We start from the raw sequence: 21,980 nt of genomic DNA on the forward strand, positions 1-21,980 counted from the left end.
ATAAACTTTCAAAGCATGAAAGTAACAAATGGGCTATAGAGCATAACAAAATAAAGGACTGGTTGACGTATAGCTAATTTAAAAGACAGCAAGTGCTCAAGCATCAAGATGTATTGTTACAATGTGTCTACCAGGTATCATTGCCAAACCAAGAGTTCTTGCTTCTGTATGATCCTCGGATAGAAATTCTGAACACGATCCCAAAATCACATTAGCATCACGATCGGTACATAAAAATGCACCCACTAATACTCGACCATCTGTCATTTTTATGCGTAAATTTCGATTCAGCCATCCACGCAATTTTTGCCTTGCAGGGGAGTCCTTTGTACTAACTGCCTATCACAATTGCAGAAATAAGTTTAGACTAATCATATAACTATATTAACATTATTAATAAATACAAAAAAAATACTTGACATTCATTAAAATATACATGATTCGGTTAAAAAACCAACAAATTTACAAAGAAAATATTTTTGTTTAAATCGATATTTTGTATTTACTAATCTCACAGCTATATCGATTTCTATTAATATAGCAGATGTTTTCTTTGCAATTATAGGTTTGTATAAAAATTGAAAAGTAAGAATTAAATGATATAATACGACACGTCAAAGCAAAAGCTATTACTCGATTAAATATAACTGGACATGGTTAAGAGGTTATATATCTTGTCAATGAAAATGTACATAACCTTTCGGATAAAATATTCATCGAAGATTACGATACAGAATTATAAACAAGCCTGACCTTATTGCAATCGTGCAAAATACTCAATTATAAAATTACCTCTCCATTTTCATGGACGCAATCGTCGTTCATTACGTTGGATACATTGTGTCCTTCTTTCATGTCTACTATTAAACAGTCAAATATGTAGCGAATATAAGTAATCAATACGATTTGCCAATTAACGGACTTGACAAAATTACTTTTTAAATAAATAATTTTCGAATCGTTTCTCGTGCCACTCTTATGTTTCCGCTGATTCTATCGGAATGCATTTACAACTAAACTTTCTCGGAAGATAATTTTCTTAGTAGAACCAAAACACTCGCGAAGGATGAAGAAAGTGTTGATTTGTAAATGCTAAACATTTAAAAAATCAGTGTCGATCAGGATTTCGAACTGTTTTCATCGGTAACAATTTATTTAGAATTATACAATAATTTACAATGTCATGGGATAATAATTTCATAAAAGGTACACATAAAGGGACGATAGCAGTGCGGATAAAGCATGAAAACATAAACGAAGTACAGAACGCATATTGCATCTTGTGGAAATTAGTATTACACGAACTGAAGTACCGACTTGGCGGAAAATCAGTGGTTTTTAGCGCTCTCTGTGTTCGAGAATTGTGACTCCGTGAAATAGATTCAATCCAATATGAGGTCGGTACATAATTTTTTTGTTTAATTTACAAAGATATTTAAACAAAAATTAACATGCACAAAACTTTCAGTGACTGGTGGTTGTTAGCCTTCATTTTAATCGTAAATGACGAAGCAAGAAACATTGAGACATGAATGTAAAATCGAGGAAGGATCATCTGAGACTGAATACTTTGAACTTGTACGACGTTTCAAAATAGTTCAAAATAGGTGATCCATTTAAAAAAAATGAAGGTGATCCTGATATCTCGGAGCCATCTCCACCCAGAAAAAAAGTAATTACCGCCACCTTTATCCCCCTTGAAACTGATTATTTTTTGTCTGAACAGTTTTTCAATACGACTTTAAATTTCATAGATAATCGGATCGGTTACCTTATAAGAATCACCCTGTATATCTATCAAGGAAACCGAGGATTTAATTTTGATTGATATCCGACATATTACTCTATCCCAAAAATCGCTTACCAACTCCTGCAAAGTAGCGGTAATTTCATTGTTTTCATTTAAATTCTGTTTTAATTGTTATAAATGTTTTTATCACGTTACAGGTAATGGATAATCTACACTAATATTATAAAGAGGAAAAATTGATTGTATGTAGCGAGTATTCTCTGGAACTACCGAACCGATTCTTAGAATTTTTTAAGGAATAGGAAGTTACGATATCCTTGAGTAACGTAACATATCCACAAAGAGACACAATGGCGAAAGTTCAGTGTCCTTGTGCTTGACATCCTTATTGTTTAAAAGAATATATATATATCCATAAACGTATGGACCATCGATAGAATTTTTGCGGCGAACGAACGCAATTATTATAATTTCGTAATATTTACCCGCAAACCACGCTTCTGAATTTTCTCCTGCGATAATCCAGTGGAGGTCAGTGATAAATAAGAACCCCAGCGAATCGCTCAATTACACGCGAGGGTCGGGACAATTTCGTAACGTTCATGCCTCTTATATTTATCTTTGTCGCGATTAAAGCAATAATAAACCGCAACTGGTGGTCATCGTAATCGCGTTGCGCTAATGGAAATGAAAATTCCTATGGACAAATCTTGCAAACAAGGCGATCGATTGAAATTCGAAGACATAATTGTTTATGTTTAGTTTACTTCTGGGTTTTATTTTTGTTCGTATCGTCTTTTTTTTATCAGAGTCCAATTTTTGATATGATAAATGCGGCGTTGGTTAAGTCGTAACGTAATTTTAAACTTTTCTTAGACGACATTTTCTCTACTTTTTCCCTCATTGTTTTCTACGAAAATTTATATTATATAATTTTTTAATTTCAGGTTCTAAATATAAAGATAAAGAAGCGAAAACATAAAAGCCAGTTCACGTGGAATTGGAATACTCTGAAGTAGAAAAAGAAGCAGGAAATGTACTTTTCGTAAAAGATGATCTATCATAGGGATAGGGTTAGTGGATCTACCGACTCGCGTGTTTTGATCCAGCAAGCGACGATCAGAGAAGTTTGAGAGTCACTTCTCCAGTCATCGCGCAACAGGGTTAAGGAGAAGTTCTCCGTACTATTCCTAGATCCGGTAACCTTGACCCGTGGCAATCGAGTGTTGTATGGAAAAATTTGGTTCTAGATTATCGTCATTGTTTTGTACAAATCACCTTTGTTTCGCGTCGCATCGAGTATTTGAAGCAATTCTAAATGTTCGTAACATTGCGATTACATGCTTGCACAATTATTCTGTTATGTCGCGCTGTGGTCGCTTGTTTGTAATCAAGTTTCGTCAGTAGTACGTTGAGATAACGCGCTAGCTAAGCATCTTTGCGAGTCTTGTGCAAGCCAGCGCGTTATTGTTCGGCGTTTCTGGAACGTTGCGAGGAAAGCATCTGTTTTGGAGCAGAAATGGAACGAAGAGAGAACGGTTACCAAGTGTTTTCATACAGTTTGCGAAAGTATTGGAACGCTCGCATCTGTAACCGTTAACAAGCTGTTCTCCTATTAATAATAAACGCACTTTCCTCTCTGCAGGACGGGAGATAAAATCATTAACTGTTGCTCATCGACCGGCACTCGGGCGTAAATAGGGATCCGTTACCACGCTGAAACGCGTTAATTACACGTTTCTGTTTAGTTTATTCGACATCCGTTCGATAATAATATCGAGAGTAAACAAATTTAAATTCGACAGATGCCACGATCTCAGCGAAGCCGTGCTTTCAGCGAGTGGTTGCGACGCGTCGTTCCAATTGGTTCTCCGTTGAATACCATTGAAAGTTCCCAGGACCAGTTTTCTATTCTTTTTTCCCCCCTCTCCGCCTCCCCCGCCCACCTGACTGTATAAAGTTTCAATTAGGAAAGTTCGGTGACGTTGAAAATCTGTCCCGTGGAGTAGCGCCCTGCCGAAATTTGTTTACGACCGAAGGGCCGTAGTTCTTTGTAGACGATCAGCGAAATTATGCATCACTCGTTGCATCGCAAAGTACCCACCGATTCACAAGGGAGGACCCTCGCAGGAAACTGAATTTACAGTTTGTTCGACCACGCCACTTGCGCGTTTCGTCGTCGTGAGCCGTAATTTGCAAGTCGGTGGCCGTGGATTTTCTCTTCTTCGATGAATCACCGAAAAAGTGTTACGGAAATTTCAATGTTTAATTTTGTGAAAATTAAATGGTTCGCACAGAATCGAAGAAAAGACGGTTCAGGTACTTCCTTCAGGACCAAACTTGTGTCCAATGCAACAGCAAAGTAATAGCAAGACTTCTGGCCATGTTAGATTAGCGAAAAGCAGAGTTCTAGAGATTATACCGTGTTTTATTATCCAATTAACTGCTTTGTCGTAGGGAAGCAGTGTTGGTAAGAGAATGCACCTAATCCTTCACACGGTAATCGTGTATCGATTTCCGCAATGAGTCGTTCTTGTTGATCTTTGTACGTGTCGATTGGCTCGAAGATAACGAACAAAGAAGCGGAGTAATTTGTGATCTCATCGAAGCATTTGCTTTCTCCGAATAGTCACGATTATTTGAAGTGATTACAAACGGTCTCTTTTTAAGATGTTGGAATACTTCAAACTATCGAATACCTTGGTGTACCGAATATCAATATACATATAGTATTATATACATAGTATTCAACCGGACTACTCGATGAAATTTACTGATAGATAATTGATCCGCTAGTCAACAAACGAGGAGACCAACGTACGATAATAGTCGGTGTTAGTGGTCAATGATTAACGAGCATGGATCGTTTTCGTAGTCTATTTACGCACGAGTACTTTTGCTTTCTATAAAATCGGATTATTTACAGCCCGGATTCAGATAACAACGTTAAACGTAATCGCTGATTTAAACAATTTTTAATCGTGCATTTGTCGGGTGGAAAGCTTCTGGAATTAGCCTGATAAAATTTTGTCGCGATATCTGTAGGTGCGCGGTTTCTTCGACGAGACGTTACGCGGTTCATTAAATTTCGGTTGTTTCACGGTTGCACACGGGACAGTATCCAGCCCGAAATTCGCGTTCTCGTGAATTAATACACGCTGTCGTCGGGACGTAAATCGCGGATCGTAATCGATATTCGGGTACATTTTAGACGTTCAGCAACAACAGTTTGGTTTTACGAGAAGCCTCTCATCTTCTTATCATTCCTTTCATATCGTCCAATTAACGCGATTCTCGTGGCGGTGCTTCCAAACCACCAGTGTATTTATTCCTCGTCGTGAAAGGCGAGACGGGATTGGATCCTAACAGAATCATGGTGGTTCGTTGAGATTAAATCGCTTGAATTTGCAAGTTCGGACTAGAAAATATTTCCAAAGGTATCTCGAAGCGTGTCTCGACTGTGAAAATTAAATGCTCGTCGAGGATTCGAGGGTAGTTTTTACGTAATAACGTACGATCTAATCGACGGATCGACTTCTACGGGAGAGTGCTGTTTACCAGAGAGAAAGCCTGAAGCAAACTTCCCGCTTATTAGTCGAGCAAGGTGTACGGGTTTCACGAGGACATTGAGAGCGAGTGCTCCAATTAAGGAACTGGCGCGTCGATACCCCGAAGCCGTCTCACGTGAAAAGAACAATCGTCCAAAGTTTTTATTTCATAATCGAAAAATGAACGACTTTTTCGTCGAAAATTGATATATCTTAACTTTTAACCGTCGTCATTTTCTCACGAATTAATTTTTCAAAAATCCCACCCGATAAAGACTAAATAAACTAATATGCTATCAAAAAGTTAATTAGCTCCGAGTAGTAGTGGTTACCGCGAAATGCTTCCTTAAAAGAGCCTTCGGGATCATCGGATGTATCTATCAAAATTTTCACTATTTCTCTTTGAAAAAATTACTCGAGCCTCGTCGAAATATGCTTATCGCGCTAGACAAACCTTTGTAAAATAAAACTCGAAAGTTTCTCTTAAACAAAATTCTCAAATGTGTGTTTTGAATTCTCCTAGATAGACACAACTCCTTGAATCCTCCAGAGGTCTCAACGACAAGGATTCTGAATGCTCGATTAAAAATCGAATAGACGAGGTGTAATAATCGTATGCATTTTAAAGAAAAAAAATTTTCTCGAAGCACACGCGGTCGACGAATTAGCACGGCTCACGAGACGGCGAGGGGCGCGGCGACGACGTTATTGCCGCATGAAACAAATAACAGTGCACGGACAGCCGGTGGCAATTGGAGCATTTAGTTCGTAATGGGTTATCATCGTGCGCCCCTACCTCTCAGCGACTTTCCGGCCGTCTCGAACTCCGTGAGGATTGGAGGGAGCCGGAGTATGAGCTCGAAATGATTGGTCAGTTCGTGTGCGTACGTAATTTTTTCAGTGGCGCCGAGTTTCCGTATAAAACAGACGGCAATTCGAAGTTGCAACAGACCGAACGAAGAGTTTCGTTGAATTCACGACGACCACGGTACGCTCTACCACGCGCGGTTAACGAGTTCTTTTCCATTCTTTTCGTACGAGTTCCGCCTTAGTGCGACACTTACGACCGGTTCGATCGGGCCAATTAACGTATCGATTAGGCTGACTGAACAATGCCTTTCGAGGAACACGATGCTGTTAACAGCAACAACCATTACCAGCCGCTCAAGCGACCCACGGATAATGAATTCCTTCACACGACCGTCAAGCATCTACGGCACAGCACGTAAGTTCAATTGCCGCCAACTCGAAACTCACTCGCGATACTGCTGGCTACGAATCAGAGTCGGTCAGCTTCGTGTATTATTTTTCTGGTAATCCTTATCGCTTTTCTGCGAACTCGCGATTCATAGATTTGTCAATAATTTTGTTTGTCTATACTCACGAAAATGGTCTATACCCAACATTGATTCCGGAGGGTAGTATGTCCGTGCGTAGAATAGGTCTTGTGTTTCCTCTAGAATAAGAGTATGAATGAAAATGATACATACGGATTACATAATTATGTTTCGTAGCATGACTCGGAGTCGATGACGTGGGAAAGCATTGAGACGGAATGACAATATTTATCTAGAACTATCGTTATCGAAGAAACAAATCTTGTTGAGAAGACCATCGTCGCGATTTTGCGTTATTCTGGTATAATTGCTGTTTCAACAACGAACTTTCAGCAGAACAGGACCGAACAGTGTTCAATGAAATTCATCAAAACGGCTATTCGTTCGCAGTTGATCGCTTTCCTGCGAACCCGTTAACGTCGAAAGAGTTTGGCGTTACTTGCATACTGGCCACTTGAAACAAGTGTTACCGAACTCTCGGGTAATAAACAACACGGAAATGATAACCGGATACATATTACGCACTCTCCGGAGTGTTCATGAAACTTCCAAACGCAACTAATTGTCCGAGTCTTCTCTGGCTCTCGTTGTACTTCATTTTCGTGCGTTATTCCCGCGTTTCTGTATCGAGTTGCCTGGCTAACTGCGAAAGTTAACGGTCTACTATCGAGTTATCACGCGTGTAACGATATTTACGACCCACAAGTTTCGTCCAAGTCGAATGGAAGTACTTGGAACTTTTCGAATTCTCGATCATTGCGAATACTATATTATCGAAGCATCGTTAAGAAAGTCAAAGCAGACAGAAGCGAATTAATTATAATGATTAATTATTTGATTAAACTCTGTTGGTCCCCAGAGAAAATGCGTGAATGAAATAAAAGCAGGACAACGAAACGATGTGTATAAACACGACCACTGGACAATAACAAACGCTAACGTCTCTGTGACCCAACAACGATAGGGGGAGAAAGAAGTGACATGACCGCCGGTTTATCATCGCCTGTCGACCAATTTCTTTGCTGTTTCGTAATCCATTATATCACTACATCATTATCACCAACGACGCTCCGGGAGTTGATTCGAGGCGACAAATGCATCGATTTGTCGCCAAGACGAGCGCGATATTTTATCGCCCTTTGTTGTCATCAAAGTGAACTAGAAGGTCGTTTCAATCCTACGAGAAGACTATATTAATCGTTGAATTCGATCGACGCGGATTTCTCGAGAACGACGTACGTAGAGTGCCTTACGAATACATCGAAAGATTGGTCTGTTAATTGCTACATAACTGGGATTCGCGTTTACGATACTTTGCAGATAATCTTACGTATAACGAAGCAACGTGCCATTATCGATATTACAGGGTTTTCCGGTTAGATCGTTATTTTGAAACACGGTACATCGCGAGGCGTTTTTTTCGCGCGGAGTAATCGTAGCCACGAGATGCTGCGAAAATTGCGGCGTAAATCAAACGCACAGAAGAGTTTCTGATTTAATTACGATTCCCCGCGTTCGCTCTATCGATCGTCTTTTTATGTCGGTGTTACACACCCCATTTCGTTTGCCTGGGATGAATTTTTACCCGATACATTTAATATTTACCGCGCACTTCGCTTCGACTCTTCCCCCCCCTCCCCCTCCCCCTCCCCCGCCGCACCTCTCGCCGCCCCTGGTCTACCGTTCGCACTCGAATCGGCGCATAGAAATCCGAGTGACATTAAACTTTTTGCAAGAACGGAGAAACTTTCGCTTCAAACGTGCGGCGCTCGATATTCTCCCGTACCCCGGAGACTTTCTGCCAGGGCTCTTATCCACTTCGGGAAACGCGCGATGAGAAAATGGGACGCATACCTGAAAGCAGTACTTCATTCAGCCGGTCGAATCGAAACGTCGCCGTTTAGTGGCGGAAATTTTCATTTTTTAGTTATACCTAACGAGTACATTTACCATATTAAAAATGAAAACAGAAATGAACATGTTGGATTAAAAAATCAGTTATTACCATCTTTAACGCTCATTTTTACCTATTCCGTTTTTCACAAGGCTTTACGCAAATCGTTTATATTTTTCGTCAACTTACGTAAGTTTCTGAATTAATTTTAGTAAATCGGTATCGCCTATTAAGGCATTACTTCGATAATAGAAATCTGATAAGAAATGTCCGAAACCTAGTGCTAAGAATCCACGTTATTCGTTTCTTTTAGGGAAGGTTCACCGCTCTCGTCGCACGAGAGTAAAACGTTAATCGCAAAGGGCGTTTATCGAAATACATTAAAACAAACGATACTAAGACAAAACAAAACGAGACATCTTCCCACGAAATCTTTCTGTTCTCCGAGTAAAATTTTGTTCGGAATAAAATGCCACGAAGTTGCGCATCGACCCGATAATAACCTCGCGCGATAGCGCGATCCAGAGTTTTTCGAGGACTTTGGAGCGAAAAGAAGTCGGAGGGAAGTCGTGATGCAGGATATCTTGGACGAGAAGAACGCCTCGACCTTTTCCACGGAAAACGCGAAACGTTTCGAGTGTCTCTTGATGCGCCGTTTCGTATCGGTGAATCGTTGCAGTAACAACGACACGAAGTGTCACGGAACGATTAAATCCGAAGAAGGGGACGCTCCCAAGCGTTTGGACCGCGGCGTGCATTCGCATTCGAGATTAGAGCCGCCGATATTCTAGCCAGATTCGCGGAGACCGTCATTGAATCCTCGCGATGCCTCGGAGCGATGCGCATTCACGTCGTTATAATAATCGTCGACCTCGCATTTGCCATTCATAACGGAGACCGTACAATCCCGTTTTACGATGGAGCATCCGCGAATGCGGTTGGTCTAATGACGTTTGGCATACCCGCGGCTATATCAAAGCTTCTCCGCGAGACGCTCGCCCGAACCGATTCTCAGACGCGCGTCTGAAAGCGACGCGGTTCGGACTGACTGGATCGGCGACGGGAATGCATATTCAAACGTACTCGATGGAGTCATTGTTCGACGTCTCTTATGATACGATTCAGAGATCGTTCTTCTCTCCGACACCTCTCCTTTGCGAGTGTGTTCCAAACGAATCGACGAAGTCGTCCGTGGATCGCGACCTAGGATCGAGAAATTGTCGATGAAATCTGTTTTTTCGGACCGAGCGAAACGGGAACTATCGAAACAATACGATACCGATGGAGGAAATCAATGTGCGGGCATGGAGGGTTCGAGTGAAATATGTATAGAAGCGTAAGTAATTCTCGATTACGTCACACGTAGCATTACGCCCCAGGGTTAGCTTATTCGCTCAGATGCACGGAAACTCCGCGTATGCATCTGTGCGTAGAGCCGGTCTCTAAGCGAGCGAGCAAGCGCATTCTGCATTCGTGCACGCGTGACTGCATACGCGGTAGATGAGTTGCGCCACGGGACGTGCGCGCGTATTTCGATGCATGATTTGTGATACCTCCGAATCCTACGGTTCGGCTTAAATCCGCTATTTGAGTCTGTTAGTAGTTTAACAGGTAACTGCACCGTTTTGTGGCAGTTTCACGGTGGAATTATGTTGACGGACCGATCGCACAGAACCGCGAGTTCCTGCGTCATTGACGCAATTTTATAATTTTAACAAATTAAAAAATTCAATGCTACGACAAATGTTAAATTATCCAATCTTCGACAGTCTCGAGAAAAAATTTTAACTTGGGCGTGTTTTAATCTGGCAGCCGACGTGTTAAAGAAGATATGCGTTCGATCGATCATTTCAACGAGATCGAATCAACCTTCCCTTATCGGAGGAATGTATCAGCAATGGCTTTATTCGTTATATATGTCACTTTTTTCAGATACTCGTTCGAGACTCTGCAGGAATCGGCGCAGTACCTTCTAGATCGCGTCAAAATTAGACCAAAAATTGGAATAATATGCGGCTCGGGAATAGGTTCGTGATTTTTGTACTATCAACCGCTTCGGTGGACTGCACGTTTTTTACGTGATGTAATAGTTGGCGTGGGGGCTTGGCGCTTATTGTCCGAGTGAATGTTTTGTCTATTTTCGAATAGGATCAAATGAGCAAAGCGAGTTGTGTCCAGGTTCTCTAGCGGACGCCCTCGAGGACAAGCAGTTCTTCCCTTACGAGGAAATCCCACATTTCCCTGCATCCACTGTCAAGGGTCATACGGGTCAGATGGTCTTTGGCTATCTCCAGGGTACGCCGATCATGTGTATGCAGGGGAGGTTTCATTATTACGAAGGCTATCCTCTCTGGAAGGTACGCACGCAGCGATTGCGAACTTCTTTTTTAAATATACATGCGAAAACGAAGTATAAATATCCTTATCGCATGGACGTAAGGTAAGATTTATCTATATTTCTGTCTTTAATCATATCATAATCTTATTATCGATGAAAACTGATCGCATCGTCGTTCATTAACACTAAATCTACCGATGCGACGTTTTATTTGTACCTACTTTTATCGTGATCAGACAAATAGTTAGTTTTAACCCTTTAACCTATTAACCCTTTAACCTATTAACCCTTTAATCTATTAACCCTATTTAACCCTTTTACCCAGAATTTTATATCTGATTATGCTATTCACGATCCTATAGTAAATCGTATGTAAGAACCATATACAAAAGTTTGTAAACGGTCATTTGATCTGTCACGATAGGTTTAGTGTTAATTTATACTTCATGGGTAAGATACAAAATTTGCCTAGTCTGTGTATTGAATTTTTATCGAAACACCAAGTTACTTACATATTGTTCTCTCTTTTTCACGTCCAGTGCTCGATGCCGGTAAGAGTCATGAAGCTCGTGGGCGTGACCCATCTGATTGCGACAAACGCGGCAGGAGGTCTAAATCCTACGTACAAGGTTGGCGACATTATGATGGTGAAGGATCACGTGAACATGATGGGTTTTGCGGGGAATAATCCACTCCAAGGACCCAACGATGACAGGTACCTTTCTTCTTGCTCCTGTGCGTTATAAAACAGTTCTCCCTTTACCTCGTCGGCGTCACCCATCGAACGCTCCTCGAGAAAAGATTAACGAAACTTTATTCAATTTATTTGTTCATCCTTCTTCTCAACCTATTTTCTTTCCTTTCGTTTCACCATGCTCATATCATAGAAGCGCAAAGCGATGAAAGCGTTGCTTCGACCAGGTGGAAATTAGCGTAACGTCGAAGCTTCGATAACGTCGAAGCAAGGAACAGAAGGGAGTATTCGAGTGCGACGGATCGAAAGAGTGTAAAAAAAAAAAAGGAAGGAAAACGAATCGGTCGCGAGATTCACGGGCGTGAACGGCAATGAATTCGAATCCGCTTCCACTCGACAAAGGCTTTCGAGCTCGTTTCCGGAAGGAAAGTCGTCGACGGCGTCCGCTCGCGAATCGCGAAGCTCGACGACGCCGACGTTCCGAGAGAGTTAGCCCCGAAGACAAGGGTGGAACTGCACGGGTTCGTTGGAGCCGCGGAACGAATAAAATAAATCTATTCCATCGGTACAAACCCTTGAATCGGATTGATGAACTATTTACTCGACGGCATAAAGAATCTGATTGACGTATTTACGCAAGAATTTCCCTCCAGCTTTTCGCTTTTTTCTTTTCTTTTCTTTTTTTTTTCGTTCTTCCGTATCTGCTATCCCGTTTCGTTCGTTTTCAGTCGGGCTTTCGTTGACCTTTTATCTGGCAACCCGCAAAAGTTGGCTTCTTGATTGTCCTCGCCCTCTTTTATCGTTAACAACCCTCGATATTAACACAGTTACGTCTGACGTTTTCCCGGAAGGATTCAGAGTTTCACTTGGACAAAGTTTTCGAGCGTTTTGTTACTCTGTTTTTATGCTAGGCGCGTTAGGGTAAAATCCTTCTTGAAAGAAGGATCATTTACGGGAGCCTTTTGGCATGTTGTCTTTCAGATTCGGTCCTAGGTTTCCACCGATGAACAAAGCCTACAGTAACACGCTCCTAGACATAGGCCAACAAGTAGCAACGGAGATGGGTATCGACGATATCGTGCATAAAGGCGTGTACACGTGCCTGGGCGGACCGAATTTCGAGACCGTGGCGGAATTGAAGATGTTGAGGATGGTCGGCGTCGACGCTGTCGGTTAGTACGAAAAACTCGTTGTATTGCGAAATATACCATATTATGTACGAAAATATTGTCTGATACAGGGACATTACATCTACGGGGCCCTGAATTCGACTTTTTCGGCTAAAGTAAATTCTCCGTAGCTTCTAATTGGTTTTCTACCAATTCTTGTACGAATGAATAAATTCCACGATGTAAAGGATTGAAAAGCCTATAAATAGGCTTATATCTAACTATATTTTAAGGTATGTCCACCGTCCACGAAGTGATCACCGCCAGACACTGCGACTTGACCGTATTCGCCTTCAGCTTGATCACGAATCAATGCATCATGGAGTACGAGGATCACAAGGAAACGAATCACGAGGAGGTGATGGATGTGGGAAAGCTGAGGCAATCGTTGCTCCAGGAGTACGTGTCGCGTATCGTGATACGCCTTCGGGACATGCTGAACTTAGAAACGAAATGATTCGAGCAATTTACCCGTTCGCGTTAAGGAGAACACTTCGCTCGTCGTTCCACGAGACGTTCCTGAAATCGTTCGCATCGCACGGCTGGCTACATTCACCCATTCCCAATGAGGGAACGACGTGGATGAACGTGCACGCGATTCCTGAAGGAACGTTGCCGCAATGACAACGGTAGATCCATCCGACGAATCGCGGGATCCACGAAAGGCGAACGTCTGGAAATTCGAGGAGATGGACGACAAAATTCTTGATCAGCGTTCGCCGATTCGCATCAGCGATAGTTGATTAATTCTCTTCCTTCGCATGGTACCTTCGTCCGTCGTTTATATTGTTTCGTTATCCATTAATTACGTGCAACTGCTGTTAGTATTATTGTAACTACGATCGTTGTAATAATTTATACGCTAAAAGGGTTTTAATTGCCCGCAAATAAATCAACGAATAATCAGTACTGAGTAATCGGTAATGAAAATTAACTCGATTACTCGTGAAAAATGACAACTGATCGCGGATCGCGTACGTAGTCGACGATTAACGATTAATCGGACAACTGCGAGTGATTATTACGAAAGTAATCACTGTCCAACTTCGATTCCCACGCACAACTCGAGGATTATCTTCGATTGCGTTCGGATCACCGTGGCGGGGATAGTATTTCATTTAACGCGCGAACGCCGATGCATTTCTCTCGGGAACTTGCGACTTTCATCCTCTGGGATATTTTTCCCCGCGCAGAAAGAGAAAGGGAGGGGGAAGGGTTGGAAAGGCACCCTGTATCGAGCGATGCCATCAGGTCGCGACTATTTGATATACGTCGCCGTGTCTAGAAGTCCTGGTCGCAAAATCGCTACAAACTATGTAGTTCCGACTATCGTCCCTCAATCCCCCTCTATTCCTTGCATCCGTCTTTTGTCGCGAACGATAAGCGAGATCAAATTAAATCGGTATTCAACGGTATCTCGCTCGACGAAGTCTTCATTTATCAACGGAGCATTCAAAGGTCTTTTTAATTATATCAGCCCGTTTCTCGGACCTTTACGTTTCCTTGCATAAGGTAATTTTGCACGCGTACACGAAGAACGTTCTTCGTCCATAGAATATCTCTGGACCAGTTTATCGGTGCTGCTTTCATGAAATTCTAAGATTTATTCCAACAGTTCCTTACCAGCTTTTCATGCAGCTGCTCGAAAGCTTTAAATTTTTTATAAAATTCTTTTACGCGAGGAACAGATCATAGCGGAGATGAGCAATATTTCGACGAAAAACAAAACTAACTCGTACGCAAACACCCTTCTGGAATTATAGAGATGTTCGAGTTGGATGTCTGACGTGTGCGTGAAACATCTGATCTCAATTGATTCGTTACACGTCCCTAGAGACCTCCTCGGGTTTAAGAAGAGGGAGCGAGCGGTTAAGGGACGAAGGGGTTGGTCGACGCCTCCTCTCTGCGGCACCCTCGTCGATTTTCCTCTCTCGCTTCGTTACCTTCATCTCGTTTCCGCGCTCTTCCATCGCTAATGCATCGGTGTTCGGCTTCGATAAATCTCGAGCAGCGAGGTACCATACTGCAGCTGGCCCTTTCTCTGTCTTCGTTTTCCGCCGCGGTTGCTCCCTTCGTATTACCATCCTCTTCGATGAAATAGTGACTAGACGTCGGAAAAGAAACTTCCTCCTTCGGCTCGATCCTCTTGAGAAGCTGACGCGTATTTCACCGCGAGAAGAAGCACGGAAACATCGTTAGGAAATCGTTAATTATGGTTCATTGCTTTGTTTGATTATCGATTAAGACACATGTACAAATAACCTAAATGTAATCTCATTTTGGAACGATAAATTAAGATTTTAGCGATAGGTAATAATAGCAAGGATTACGAGCAGTGATCGCTGCCCAACTCTACCACCAAATTTCGAGGTTTATTCATATAATTTCTATAAATTATTCTTCCTTGTAAATAACTCTCTACGTACGTGTTTATTTCAGTGACTTTAATAAAAAATCGATTTAACGACGAAACGGGTCAATGTTCGAACGCTGTTGTCGAAATTAATATTGGATGTGATAGAATCGAATCAATTTTTGTAGACGGCACCGGCGCGAGTAACTGGCCTGAGTTTGATAATCGATTCGCTGGATGTATCGATTAGTGCCACACTTTCCGGATAAGTCACAAGTATTGAATCCGTGAAGCGACGCGTACATTTCCCGTGGAAAATGTTCCATGACTTGCGATGTAATTCGTGGCTCCTCCCTTGCCTTTTGATTGCATTTGTACTCGTTACATTGTCAAAATACACCGCTACATCAAACCACACGTCGAAGCCTAATTAAATCTTCTTTGTTCGACGATAGAGCGGTGAAAGGTTGGATACGTTTTCTATGGGCCGGGCTGACTCGATCAGTTGAGTCGATTTGTTCTTAACCCCAAGTGCCGGGCATGATGCAAAGTATGTATTCGTCGAGGTGCTCAAAAGTTCACGCTTCGATTCACGTATTCATAATTTAACAGCTCGACCTCGATTTCCGTCTGACGAGTGTTGCAGGGTACTCGAAGTCACTCGTAACGACGATCTCTCTGACTTGCCTACCCTCAGGGGCTGTAGCTATATGATTGTAGCTACAGTACGGGATTAGCAACCTCGAGGTACCCGAGCTAGAGGGGAGCCAGTGAGCCCCAACATCATCCCTAATGGAGATGTTAGAGAATTGCGAAAAGAAACATGTAAGCGAAGTAACGTAAATGAAGAATTAAATGAACGTAAGGAACGAACAAACGCAAGACTGGTACATAGTCGAGTTATACGATTTTTCATTCTTGAAAATAAAACTCACTCGCTCTCTCTGGCTTATCCAAATTAACCATAGAATGGAGCCAGGCGCTACGTCGCGAAAAACGACATTACTTGCGAGATGATCGTACGAAAGTAAAGCTTAATGTTAATAATGGAAGAATAGGTAAACTGCAAGCACAAAAATCAAGTCGTAGAGATGCACGAGGTCTTCCGGGCTCACCTCGAATCGGATTCTAACCAGTAAATCTACGTTCGCAACTACACGTGCCATCTTTTGGAATGGGGTAGTTCCTGAACGTCTCCGCAAGACCGGTGCATTTCGATTTGAAAGGGGATACGCTCGGGCACGTTCCGTATGGCATTCACGGCGGGGCGAAACGAAGGCCGACTCGGGGCTTCCCCTGTCCGTATATTTCAACGTTCGAATAGAAACTGTTCGGAGGATCAGTTATTGATATTTTCTGAAACGGCAGATAAAACTTTTTCCCGTGCCGTCTAGCGCGAAGCTGTCGTATATCTTTCGTTTACCGACGCCTCCGGAGGACAGCAATACCATAATCGAGATATGGAAACCGGGATGGGTGGCGAGGGGGTGAGGAGGGATGATGTATACTCGGTCTTCCGTTTCTCGCGGATTATTTCTACGCGATAATGTTCGGAAAGGAAAGAAGTCGGGTACTCTTAAGTGGGAACATCACTGCGATGGGTTAAAAACGTTAAAAACTGGCAAGAACAATGAAGGCCGAAGAATATGTTATTAAAACTTCAGTCGAGGTGTTCTCGAAACGACTTTTTTCAAACTGATGCACGCTATAAAGTTTGTATAAATACAGTTCAATGTATCCTTAATAACATATTCCTCCTTTTAATCAAAAGATAATTAGTTAATTCAAAGAGAAGAATTATAAAAATTAGCAATTTATCAACCCTTCTGAGCGGTGTTCCACCTTGAGAGGAAGGATGAGCACAAAATGAAACTCGGGGCGGACGTCTCTGATTATTTCAGAGAATAAGACCGATAACGTGATCCCGTTTTATATCTTTACAAGTTCCTCTCTTTTCAGGGTCTAGACTTTCTTGACGTTCCCGTGAAACGAGACGCTTAACGTGATTGCGTTGCAATACGCCGAACGAGCAAAAACTTTTCGTCCCTACGAATGGAAACGTACAAGAAAGATGGAATAAATGATAGGCCGTTAACGATACGCCCGGGGTATCCTTTTCGCCGTTCGTTTCGTTAGAGGCAAAGCAAAACAGGATGGATATCTTTATGCAACGGGCTTCGCCGTTTCTCCTTTTTATTCGTGCGATAGATTAATGATTACGCTTATCTTCGAGAAAATCGATGAATACTACGAATACTACGAATACTCGAAGCTCCATTTGGCTTTCAAATAAAAATTAATGGCACAAGGAAGCGAATGGCTGTCAAATATTATTTAAAAAAAAAAAAGAAACATTTAACACGTTGGTCGCTACGTCATCCAAATATGGGTGACGGTACTTTTCATTGAAAGATTAAAAAAATTCATTCTAAACATTAAGCATCAAAGTGAATTTGAACGAATCACTCGAATCTCGATGAAGTTACAGAAATAAATACCGCGACAAGCGTTTGATTATGCAAAGGAACCTATTCTTCCAACGATGGAAATCGATGTTATTTCGAAACGCAGGAAATACAAAAGTTACAACATACTCGATACTCGATTTCCCGATAATTACGTTAGAAAAATGCGTTCAAGACGTATTCGTGTACTTGGATAGCTTCGTACGTGGCCCCTTTTAATTAAATTAGGCGTGCGTCGATAAAGGTGAGCGCGTTCGATGCTTCGATACGTGGCCAAGGGTGGCGCCAACGTCGTTCCCACCCCTCGCGTCTCGCAACCAGCGCCGCTTCCCATCGTTCGCGTTAGGTCCATCGGGCCTGACGAGTCGCTAGTCGAGTTAGTACGACTCGTGACGTCGCGGATCGTGGTTGCTTGGTACTTTGGTGTTCGCGGTGTTTCGTCGGCGATGTGACCGGTCCGGAAAGTGACGTGCGCTTCTTCGTCTACCTTAACGTGCTCCAAAAGGCTAGTAGATTAATCGGTACGCCGGCTGTTCCGAAATTGAAACGTATCTGAACGTGAGTAAACGCGGAACCGTGTCGCGGCGTGCCCTGCGTCCTTCTAAGGATTTCGAGTAGATTCTGAACGTTTCGTTGTCCCGCGTAACAACGTTTCATCGATACTGGATGCTCGTCGATGTCGTTGCGACGTCTTAACTCTGGCGTCAAGGAATCGTCGCTTCTGGCTTATGGGTGGTTGGTAACCGTGAATCAAGGGACGCGATCGGTCGTGATCGGTGTTTATTCGAGTGAGGATATTGGCGTTAACGGCGCCAGTTGGGTCCTGGGGAGCCAACTAATTAATAGTCCGCGTTACGTTTGACGTGACTGTCATTCGTCCGGAGTCGCTGGACGAAGGACGTGAGAGTTTTCGAAAACACGATAAACGCGTGCCGATTTACGATCGACGCGCGCGCGCGAGTGATCCGAGAGCGATCGGTAATTGGAGTGTGAAAGAATTCACGTCGATTCCTTACCGGCGAAAGTGAGCTACGTTTTGGAGTAGGAGCGGAGAGTGGTATACGATTGAAACGTAAACGCCAGGAGTAACCACATCGGTGCGTGGCTCCGATCGAGGACGCAAGGAAGATCAGGAAAACATGTCGAGGCTGCTGAAAGGCGAACCGACGGGCGGTTATGTCATTGACTCTGACGAGGATCGTCGAATGTATTAACCGATGACGCGTAGCGTGGTGTAATAGAAGAGCGAAACGGTGGCGGAGGACTAGCACTGGACGCGCACGGGAATTCATCGAGGGAACGGATCGTCTTCCGATTTAGCCGTAGAAAGAAAAGCAGGCCAGGCGTCGTGCCTCCCACTGCCTACCGGAAGTCATATGCCCATACACGCGCGGAAAACGGTAAATCATCCTAGAGGCGAACGCTTCTGACGAACGCACGCGTTTATTTTACGTTGGATCCCGAAGCACGCCCGCTCCTCCACCTCGATTCGTTTTCTTTTGCTTGGTTCATCTCGGTGCCTTGATTCTTTCGTTTCTTCCCGAGATCCATCGACAAGGTAAACATTTCTTCTTATTTTCCTGCGCCAAAGGTCCGATTTCGCGCCACGCAAAGTCGAGCTTTACGATATCGTCGCGTCGAAAACTTGATTATGGCGTTGTAGTGGTATTCTAACCTCAAATATCGCGTTCAGTTGTTATACATTTTCCTTGATTTTTTTTTTTTATGGTGTTCTATACAAGTGTTTATATAATGTACACGAATGTATATAAAATTGCCTATTTATCGACGGTGATGCCTAAAAGACGTGATTTCGTGTTACGCGAAAACAGACCTTTGTAAACTGTTAAGTATCCTTTGAATACGTACAAATGTTGTTGTTTCCGAAAGTTTGAGATTGAGTTAGCTTGCGAAACTCGCGTACATTTATTTTCCTTTTCAGCACGACCGAGTATAAACGATTTACGTAAGACGAACGAATTTCTTCGAAAACTCTATACGTTTCTTTGATCGAATTTCAAGCATAAGTGCGAATATGGCGTCATTCTTAAGGGGGTGTTCTGGCTTAGATAGCTGAAATATAGTCGATATTCAGGAATTTCTTTTGTACAAATGAAAAGGAATGTGAAAACGGAGTCGATCGCATAATATTAAGCAATGGCGAAACGGTTTATTTATTTTCTTTTTCATTGGGAATTTGGCAATGAAAAAATCGAATTTTTCCAATACTTTTTCGTTTATTTTTGCAATTAGTCGAGGAATAAGTTTATGAGCTACGGATTATTTGAAAAGGGAGAATGAAAATTATATATAATAACAATACTTTTTTTTTGTAAACAGCAAATTTAATATCACTTTTTATTATCAAAATAATAACCCCGATTACACATTTGCATTAAATCTTGGTAACCAGAGCAAAACGTTTTAAATTTGTCTGGCAGTGAACGAGTTAAATGCTCCGAAGATTCCAAAAGTACAATTTTTGAATCGAGTCGGAGTACACCCTAAATTTAATCTATATTTTACGCAGCATTTGCGCGTTAATTGTCGTCGATAAGCGCGGTAAGAATGAAATCGAAGCAAAGAAAAAATTTGCGACAACGTTCCTCGCGAATACGAAAAGTCGACGGAAGTCGCGACGCAAAGTGCGAAACGTTACCGTGAGATTTTCAATTTCTCTTGTTTCAAACTCGTTCCTCGAGACTCACCGTCCCGTTGCATTCCCTAGATTCGTGCAACTCCAATTTCAGCTATTGCCCCGCGGTGGTTTCTCGAACGGCAGATCTAGTAGAAACATGCTCGAATCGCGCACCAAATTCCAACTTTGTCGTCTTATCTCGGCCACTCTGCCATCTTAAACCACCGCGTGATGCATCGTAGTACGAAATAACGAATTCTCCGTCGGTGGTGTTTTGGCGACTTTATTGTGCCAATCTTTGTAGTTCATCATTCTCGAGTCGCACAACGTGACGATTGTATGAGCGTCGAGGACAAAATTCATAACTTCCAGGCTAATCAATGTTCGACTTAAGACTCTTAAAACTTTTTTAGAGAGAATATAAAAGTACATCTTCTAACGCATACAAACATGTACAGTTTCATTCAAAGGATCGAGATCCCTTTGATTTTTAATTCGATAAAAAGGTTTTTCACCACGAATCCCAATATCCGAATATGGGTTCAGTTTACGGGGTTGGATCGTGAAAAGGAGTTTATTTTATTTAGACCTACGAGTATATTCTTGATATTTTTGACTATACCGAACATTTCTCATCCCAGATTCATGATTAACACGTCGATCGACACGTTATCCATATATGACTGGCAGTGTTTTTCACTAAAGAACGATCAAAATTAATTCTGAAATAAATGTTCGATTATGTAGTCTCCAATAGTCCACACACACAGAGTGACAAGTCTTTGTAAAGTAATAGTATATTTCTCGATTCGCTTGGGTTACGAATTGTCCTGTGACGAAATTCATCTGTATTCGCTCCAAGCAATGTTATATTAATTTTGAATATTCGGATATTAACATAATGTTCGTCTGCGGATCGGGTCTGCTGGGACGCGTGTATACGGCACTGTCGTGCCCTCGCAAAAACCAATAACCTCGGCAAACGTCGGGCGCCGGTTGTTTATGGCCTAAAAGAGAGAACAAGAGTAGGAAAGGAAGAGAAGGATGAAATGCGAAGGTGGCACTAGAGTTTTGTACCTTTGACTACGCATCGATATCCCTAGGAACCCTCCGAATGATTACTACACGGTAAATTCACGGTGAAAAATTGGGGACGAATCGCGAGAATTTATGAATCTATATACTTTAATATTTGATCATTACTAGACTGGAGATGTTTATGCAAATCTATATTTTCACAGATACAGAAAAAGAATTGAAACTTTTGAATTGAAAAGTATGTTCTAATCGATGTAACATGTATTATAAATTTTCTCGAGTCTTCATCTGGCATAAATGCATAAGCATCCGCAGTCTAGCTACGAGTATGAGTAATGGATTAGATTGCGGATATTTTTATATTTAAATATACAAGGATGTGTACAAATGCATAGATGTACAGACAAACCATGCTTTAAGTTCCTACTCTTTTATTTCTGTATATAACAATATTAATTTGCACGAATATCAGCAGTGTACACGCCAAAAAAATTAAACATTTCTATTAATGAAAAAAAAACAAAACAATAATGAGTTCTGTCAAGTCAGATTTTCAGGTGACATCGTCGAATTTTGTGCCACTGAAAATTTAATTTTATCGTTAATATCGCAAAAGTTATACGAGAGCAACCAATTGGGAGTCCGACTTGGGTCACTTTCCTCTACGTAGCGCACAAAGAGCACGACGCACGCGTGCTTGGCGTGGGTGGCGAGACTAATTTCCAGAGACAAACACTTTAATTATAACCTTCCCGC

General features: G+C 42.1%; 3 protein-coding genes across 9 annotated transcripts in view; 2 read left to right on the forward strand and 1 right to left on the reverse strand.

Moving 5' to 3' along the window:
- Window positions 1–93: 93 nt before the first annotated feature.
- Window positions 94–1,213, reverse strand: LOC128876460 (N-alpha-acetyltransferase 38, NatC auxiliary subunit). Its single transcript, XM_054122865.1, has 2 exons — window positions 793–1,213; window positions 94–339 (listed from the first exon to the last, which is right to left on the reverse strand). Exons 1-2 carry the CDS (start codon window positions 853–855, stop codon window positions 97–99), a joined length of 306 nt encoding a protein of 101 aa, XP_053978840.1. The 5' UTR covers window positions 856–1,213; the 3' UTR covers window positions 94–96.
- A 5,015-nt stretch (window positions 1,214–6,228) lies between these two features.
- LOC128877386 (purine nucleoside phosphorylase-like) lies at window positions 6,229–13,639 on the forward strand. 5 transcript variants are annotated; one of them, XM_054124654.1, is made up of 7 exons: window positions 6,229–6,523; window positions 8,843–9,865; window positions 10,462–10,556; window positions 10,678–10,886; window positions 11,407–11,582; window positions 12,543–12,733; window positions 12,964–13,639. In XM_054124654.1, exons 2-7 carry the CDS (start codon window positions 9,753–9,755, stop codon window positions 13,185–13,187), a joined length of 1,008 nt encoding a protein of 335 aa, XP_053980629.1. In that variant the 5' UTR covers window positions 6,229–6,523; window positions 8,843–9,752; the 3' UTR covers window positions 13,188–13,639. The 5 variants fall into 5 exon arrangements, with proteins under 5 accessions (XP_053980629.1, XP_053980631.1, XP_053980628.1 ...); XM_054124656.1 differs by having other exon boundaries at window positions 10,708–10,886; XM_054124653.1 differs by lacking the exon at window positions 8,843–9,865.
- Window positions 13,640–13,803: 164 nt separating this feature from the next.
- Window positions 13,804–21,980, forward strand: part of LOC128877385 (beta-1-syntrophin) — a 323,668-nt gene continuing 315,491 nt past the window's right edge. The window contains exons 1-2 of one of the 3 annotated variants that reach the window (XM_054124650.1): window positions 13,804–16,631; window positions 17,043–18,948. In XM_054124650.1, coding sequence (XP_053980625.1) covers window positions 18,925–18,948 — 24 coding nt within the window. In that variant the 5' untranslated portion in view covers window positions 13,804–16,631; window positions 17,043–18,924. Of the gene's footprint in view, window positions 19,107–21,980 lie in introns of all 3 variants that reach the window. The other 2 variants (XM_054124651.1, XM_054124652.1) reach the window with 2 other exon arrangements.

The sequence above is a fragment of the Hylaeus volcanicus genome, chromosome 5, assembly GCF_026283585.1.
Source record: "Hylaeus volcanicus isolate JK05 chromosome 5, UHH_iyHylVolc1.0_haploid, whole genome shotgun sequence".
NCBI classification, from domain to species: Eukaryota; Metazoa; Arthropoda; class Insecta; order Hymenoptera; family Colletidae; genus Hylaeus; species Hylaeus volcanicus.